Here is a 7,238-nt window from a genome sequence, read left to right on the forward strand (position 1 = left end):
TTAAATAATTATACTATAATTATTTATTAATTACAACTAGATTTTAGTATTATAACAATAATATTATTACAATAATTAAATATAATTTTAACTATAATTATAATTGAGTATATCTGAATGATATTAAAAAATAAATTAATTATTAATTTATATCATCAAAATGATAATATTAACATTGATTCATAATAACAGTATAAAGAGTGAAAAGAATGAGAGAAGATATTATAATATCACTTTTGGTACTTAGTTTTGTATGTGTCCAAAATAACCTTAATGACACAAATGGTTGTTTAGAGGGCATTTTGGGTGAAAATTGCATCAAGTACCAAAATGTGATTTATAGATACCAAGAACGATATAAAATAAAGACCAGGTACTCATTTGCGTGCGAAAGTGAAAGATCATGTACCATTTACTGTACTAGTAGTACTTGTACTACTATTTTAATAAATGCCAGTTAACCAAGTGATTAATGTCCTATGGTCAAAGATCTCCGGTTCAAGTCTTTTATAGCGCAACCGTTAAATTTAAATTATTTAATCATTAAAAAAGAAGAATATACTACTCTAGTGTATATGAGTTTGGCCAAATGATAGATAGATTAATGTTTAAGGTTAAAGGTCTCAAATCCTCTAGGTGCGTCATTTAAATTTAAATTCATTTACTCATAAAAAGAATATATTACTCTCTCCGTTTTCTAAAATAGAAGTTCTTACTTTTTTCAAAGTTGTTTCCTAAAAAATAGAAACACTCAATTTTGGGAAAGTTTATTTTTTTTCTATAACGTGTGATCAATTTTCCACTAACATTTTCTCTCTTATTATACTAATTTTTATTAAACCTCGCATCGATCCAGAAGTTCTTATTTTTACAAAAGAGTACAAATTTTAATATGAGTGTAATTGATAAAAAAGGAAGAAAGAATGAGAAAAAGTTGTTGAAATAAAATAGTCCTAATATTCCATAGGATAGAAAAGAAAATTTAATCTAGTTTTATGGACAAAGGAAATATTTTATAAGACTATTCTACCACAAATAAATTAGTAAGATTCTTTTTTAATATAATACTATAATTAATAACATGATTAAGAGAATATAAATTTCCTACTATCTAGAATCTTTCGTTTAAAGTATAGTACTGGTAATTAAATTGAGTAGTAAGCTTTTGTTCATAATTATTCTGATGTCGATTTTTGTACATTTTAGTCACGCATTACACTATTATTAAGTTGAGGCGCACTATCCACAAATATTAGTACTACTGTATTTTTTCAGTTTCTTTTTTCTTTTTTCATCTAAAAGTTCTTCTTTGAGGGGAGGATAGAGTATCAATATATTACTTTGTCCATCCCACTTTAAGAGTCTCATTTAAGTTCGACACACATTTTAAGAAATGTAAAGAAAAATTGGTAAAAAAAGATATTGGAACGTGAATCAATATTTGTTTTATACTATAAAATGAGAGTGAAAAAATGTTAGTAGAATGTGAGGCTTATTATTCATATACTACATGTAATATTTTAATCGAAACTATTAAAGTAGACACTAAAAATGTTAAATTAGTACTGCTAAAGTGGGACGAATGGAGTATTAATTAACATGAGCACTACATTACTTTAATTCGTCCTATTTCCACTGCAATAGAGCGCGTCGTACGCCGAGACGGTTCGAGTGGTGCGGTGCGAATGGGAGCACCCTTTACATATCGAAACCTAATCCAACGGCCAAAACCATCGCGCTACTAGACAAGATATCTGAACCGTAGGATTGTGTTACAAAAGTTTACAGATAAAGGAATTTGGCGTGGGCCACCATTGTCCCCACACACTCACACGCACACTTGTCTTGTAGCCGTTGTTGCTATACATAATCTACATCAACTTTACAACACAACTCAAACTCTTTTGCTACTACTACTACACAATTCAAACTTTTTCTAGTCTGTTAATAAAAAAAATGATAAATTCGTGTTGGAATTTATAACACGATAGTCCTCCATTTTAAAATTTTAATTTTATAATATTTCCTAAATAGGATTTTGTCGTGTAACATTGAATTACGATCGAATTCTTATCGTGTTCGTTTTTACATAAGTTGCATTGCGTCCTTATCCTTTAATTGTCAACTTTAAATTCGAACGACATGCTCTAATTAGTTGAAGAGGAAGTTGATTTTCAAATCTGGTATTTCATTTTGAACAAGTGATTACATCTGAAATTTATTTGAAGTTAAAAAAAATACCCCTACACTTTTTGTGTTGTTTTGTCCGTAATTATCCGCACATCATTATGAACCATCAATCTTTTATTCGTAAAGGTATGATAGTGGAAATTTAGATAAACGCAAAGTCAATTATGAGAGGCATTTTATTCTACTTTCATTTCCCCTTTTTCTTTTATAACTTTTTGAAAAGATTGATAATATTTTTTATATGTTGGACATGTAATTATTATCAATTTAATAACAAAAGAAAAACATCTTAGTTAGTAATACCTAAATTGCATTTATGATTTCTAGTTAAACTAGTAGACAATTATGAATAATAAATAAAAAAATAAAAAAGAAGAAGAAGGGCATGATTTAGGTGTCATGAAATTCATGTACAGGCAGAATAAGGCCCACAGATGCTGTCTCACTTCTTCTTCCTATAAAACTTGTCCCCAATTTCACACAACTCCCATTCACATTCCAAAATCCAAACAATTTCGAAAATGGAAAAGTGTTCATCAGCAGCTGTGTTTGAGAAGGACGACCTGAATCTGCGATTAGGCCTTCCCGGAAGAGACGAATCGGAGCAGCCATCTTCATCTTGCGTGAAGACCAACAAGAGATCCTCATCGGAGATGGAAAATCAAGTCCAACAATCCGCCCCTACCCCTCCTAAGTAAGTCTTTAGAGAGAGAGATATATTATAAATCCAAAAAATCAATTAAAAATTCTTTGGCTAATGAAGAAATGTTTGTTTTTTTAGGGCACAAGTAGTTGGGTGGCCGCCGGTGAGATCTTACCGGAAAAACGCCCTTCACGCGGAGTCAGGGATGTTGGTGAAGGTGAGCATGGATGGAGCTCCATATTTGAGGAAGATTGACCTCAAATTCTACAACAACTACTTGGATCTTCTCAAGGCCTTGGAGGCTATGTTCAAGTGTACCATAGGTATGAATCTTGTACATTTTCCACTCCTTTTTTTATACTAGTACTATTTTGAAGGTGTTGATGTGTAGTTTGTTTGATGTGATCAGGTGTTTACTCAGAGAGGGAAGGTTACAATGGGTCTGAATATGCACCAACATATGAAGACAAAGATGGGGACTGGATGCTTGTTGGGGATGTTCCATGGGAGATGTTCATCACTTCTTGCAAGAGGTTTAGGATCATGAAGGCCTCTGAAGCTAAAGGATTGGCTGGATCTTGTAGCCCTTCCCTTCCACAATTTTTACTCACCAAAAATATTCAATTGAGTCCAACGAATCTTAGCGTCGGTTTGACTCGATTGACATCCCTAGTCCGGATTTGAGATCTGGATTAATCAAATTAGGGAACGGCTTGTACAAATGATAGAGAAGTAGTAGTTGTTTGTTTATGTATCTGTTTGCTTTGCAAATTGTTTGTGTTTAGGAGGAAAGAATAGTATGTAATGTGAAATAATGATACTACTAAACAAAATATAGAATACAGTTCAATCTTCTTATTCTTCTTTGCCAGCATATGAAATGAATATTATCAAAGTTGGTCTATGTATATCTCATTTCCAACGGCCTGAACCTTCATCTGCTCATCTCATTTTGTTTGCTTATCGATTCTCTTAAAAGTATTCTTCCTTCTATGCTATGATCCTTGCAACTTGTGCTCATGACTTTTTATAGGTTCATAAATCACCATTTCACCATTCTTTAGTTGAGAATTTCATACTACTACTATTTATTTTCCATTACTAAGGTGTCTTATCAATTCATGAAGTTCATCCAAAACTAGGAGAATGCAGCTTGGTCCGCATTATCATCTAGTGCAACAGAAGAAGGAGAGTCATATACCAGAGCATTTCCAATGGAGGATGTCCCGGCGGACGTCGGACCGCCGTGCGGGAAGTCCACACTGGACATTTGCCATTAGGCACAGGGGCGGCGGGCACGGACGTCCGCTGCGGACACCTCTCATCCGCGGCTTTCTGCCGACGTCCGCCATTGCGTCGCCGACGCGGACATCCGGTGCGGACGTTCCGATTTTTTATTTATTTATTTTTATTTCACTTTCTCCTTTCGTATCCATGTCGAAATTTTAATTCCTATATTGCATATTTGTGAATTTATGATTTTTTATTGTGGAAGTCCTTGGGGATGTCTGCAATTGTGCAGTGAGAGATCCTTATGACGTGGCAGGAGGTGTTTTTAGGAAGTACGTCGGAAAGTCCAATAGGACATCCGTCCCATTGGAGATGCTTAGTACTCCATCTTTTGAGAAAATTCTAGAGGCGCTTATACTTGTTGTGGCGACAATTTTCCACGAATCTCTTTTGATTACTTTGGAAATTGTTGGATATTTTAGTGTAATTGGATTAACTTAATTGATCAGTATTATCATAATGAGAAATCATATAAGTTTGGAGGTGCGGAGTGCACGCTTATTTGAATTCATTATGATGTTAGGGACGAAGCCTCTAACAGATGGACGGGGGTCCGGAGGCAGCGCCCCCGGGTAGCAGGGTCCAAGGGGCAGAGCCCCTGGCTGGGGTTGAAATTTTTTATTTCCAACGAAGTTGCTGTGTAAGAAATTCATCCGAAAATGTAATTTCTGAAAGTTGAAAGACTAGTTTGCAATTTCGGAAACCTTTGAAAATCAGTTAATTTCATACGCGTTGTTTCATCTTGATAAAACGCGCTGGTTCATCTTGTTAAATTCTGATCGATTCTTGTTTGGTTCGGACATTTTTTTTCTTAGATATCAATATAAGAACGTTATGATTTTTCTCTTAATTGTATCCGATCAAATATTTAGGTGGAACCACCGAAATTGATTTGATATGAAAGTGATTTTATCACGACTTTCAGATATCCGTTCTGTTTTTGTTCGGTATATTAAATCTCCCTAGCAGAAACTTCTCCCAAAACTTAATTCATGCGGATTTTATCACTCCCGCATTAAATTATCTTGATTGATTTCAAGTGTTAGTCGGCTCAATAAAAATTGAAATCTTTGATGCCTATAAATCTCACGCTCTGCAAAGTTTGAGATTTCTGAAATTTTAGGAGGAACAAGAGAGCATAAACAAAAAATTTATCAGGGAATTTACATATCTCGACTCTGCAATTTTGAGATTATTGAAATTTTAGAAGAAGCAACAAATTGCAAGCTGTGAAGTGTTGTGGAATTTCAATATGGAGAAACGAAAATCATGGAAAGGTAACTGGGTTCAGCTTGGCGCCGATGCACTATTTATTAGTGCTAAAAATACCAGGATAGATCTAGTATAGCTAAAGATCAGTACCGGGATCATATACTAAGCGTCATATACTATCTAGAGACACAGAGTATTTTTGGTTCTGATTTTATAAACTAGATATAAAATAAATAAACAAAAAAAATTAGAAAACAACACAATACAAAACAGGCTAAAGAATGTAGAGTTTTAGGATCCAATTACTATGATCTAGTGATGATTAATCTCAAAGAACCTTTAACTTTATGTATCTCTAGGATTATTAGAAAAGTCGCGATTCTAGGATAAGCTCTCTCTCGAGTGCACCTACCCAGTAGATTAGACTCTAACTATCAAAGTCTCATTCTAATAGATTAGATTCTAACTCCTTAAGTTCCTAAGACTCAATCCCTCACAAAGGGTCCCCTCTCTCGAGTGTAGATAAACCTATGTGTTGTACTCGTTTCTTTTACCACGTAAAACTAGCTATCTCTCGATTAATCTAGTTAGACAGACATAGTTCTAAAGTTGACCAGACAAAAGAATTTTAAAAGCACAAGAACAAGCAAAACAATCACAAGAGCTAGAAAAAAGTTCAGTTCAATAAATCAAAACATGTTAATAATAATCTTCACTAAAAAATCTACAATTGATGTTTAACTACTCATAGACAAGTAGTAAAAACAATAAAAGTTCTAGACATGAAAGAAATTGATAAAACTCAAGGTTGAATCTTTAATCTTCAGTCTTCTCTTGCCTGGATCTGAAGAGCTCTTGCCTGGATCTGAAGAGCTCTGCTCCAATGGAAAATGAATGAATTATATGTGAAATATGGAATAGAAGAATGGGTAGGGGGAAGGATTGGAGGCTCTGAGATGGAGATTGTGAATTAGGTTTGGGTATTTATAGGCTAGAAAAAAAGTTTAGGCATGGTAAAAATTATCCTCCAAGAAATATAAAAGATATTATTTTCGAATTCTTCAATTAATAGGAGAGATTTGAGCAATAATTTCTTCCTTCCTTGAATTTCCGTCTAATTTCCGTCAGCTTTGATTGCACTCCGATTGAGACGTTCAACATATGTACGCGAAGCTCTTTCAAAGAAGAAGAGAATGATATGTAGTAAGCACTTATTGGACTTCAAACACGCTGGCAGAATGGGCTCGAATAGAGGCTACTGCACCTTGGCCTTTTTGCACCTTTTTCTATCTTTTTCTAACATTTACCAACAAACACATCAAAAATACCAAAAGTATAACATATGCAATTTAAGAAGATAATTTACATAATTGACATTTAAAATGAGTCAAATCTAGCCCTTAAAAACATGCAAAATCCGTGTTTGTCAGGCGCTCATTCTAATATGTGATAATCAACCTACACATTTGAAACCAAATATGGTCGAGTTTTAGCCTACACTATCTAACCATTACTTAATCAAAATTACAACGTACTCCCTCTGTCCCATTAGAAATGAAACATTTTTCTTTTAAGTTTGTCTCATTAAAAATAAAACGTTTCCTAAAATGGAAACATCTATATCTCTACTTTTTCATCTCTCTTACTTTACTCTCTTTTCATTAACTCACAAAACAACACTACATAAAAATCTGTGTCAATTTCCAAATATTGCATATTTAATGAGACGGAGGGAGTATATTACTATATTTTTGACCAAATCAGCATATTCGTTGGAAATCTTGGAAATAACTAATATCTGTATCAATATTAAAAGCCTTTTGTAATTCTACTCATTAAGTCCCAAGTCAAAGCATTTGTTCGATACAAAAGTGTACGTAGTAGTGTTGTTAATGTGTTAAAT

At 33.6% G+C, this 7,238-nt stretch overlaps 2 protein-coding genes across 2 annotated transcripts; both read left to right on the plus strand.

The window, feature by feature from the left end:
- Positions 1–2,609: 2,609 nt before the first annotated feature.
- On the plus strand, positions 2,610–3,691 carry LOC125208317 (auxin-responsive protein IAA1-like). Its single transcript, XM_048107899.1, has 3 exons — positions 2,610–2,884; positions 2,972–3,156; positions 3,243–3,691. The coding sequence occupies exons 1-3, from the start codon at positions 2,712–2,714 to the stop codon at positions 3,515–3,517; spliced, it is 633 nt and encodes a 210-aa protein (XP_047963856.1). The 5' UTR covers positions 2,610–2,711; the 3' UTR covers positions 3,518–3,691.
- A 111-nt stretch (positions 3,692–3,802) lies between these two features.
- Positions 3,803–4,754, plus strand: LOC125208318. Its single transcript, XM_048107900.1, has 3 exons — positions 3,803–4,208; positions 4,329–4,546; positions 4,647–4,754. The coding sequence occupies exons 1-3, from the start codon at positions 3,980–3,982 to the stop codon at positions 4,659–4,661; spliced, it is 462 nt and encodes a 153-aa protein (XP_047963857.1). The 5' UTR covers positions 3,803–3,979; the 3' UTR covers positions 4,662–4,754.
- Positions 4,755–7,238: the final 2,484 nt, after the last annotated feature.

This window comes from Salvia hispanica, chromosome 2, assembly GCF_023119035.1.
Source record: "Salvia hispanica cultivar TCC Black 2014 chromosome 2, UniMelb_Shisp_WGS_1.0, whole genome shotgun sequence".
Lineage (NCBI taxonomy): Eukaryota > Viridiplantae > Streptophyta > Magnoliopsida > Lamiales > Lamiaceae > Salvia > Salvia hispanica.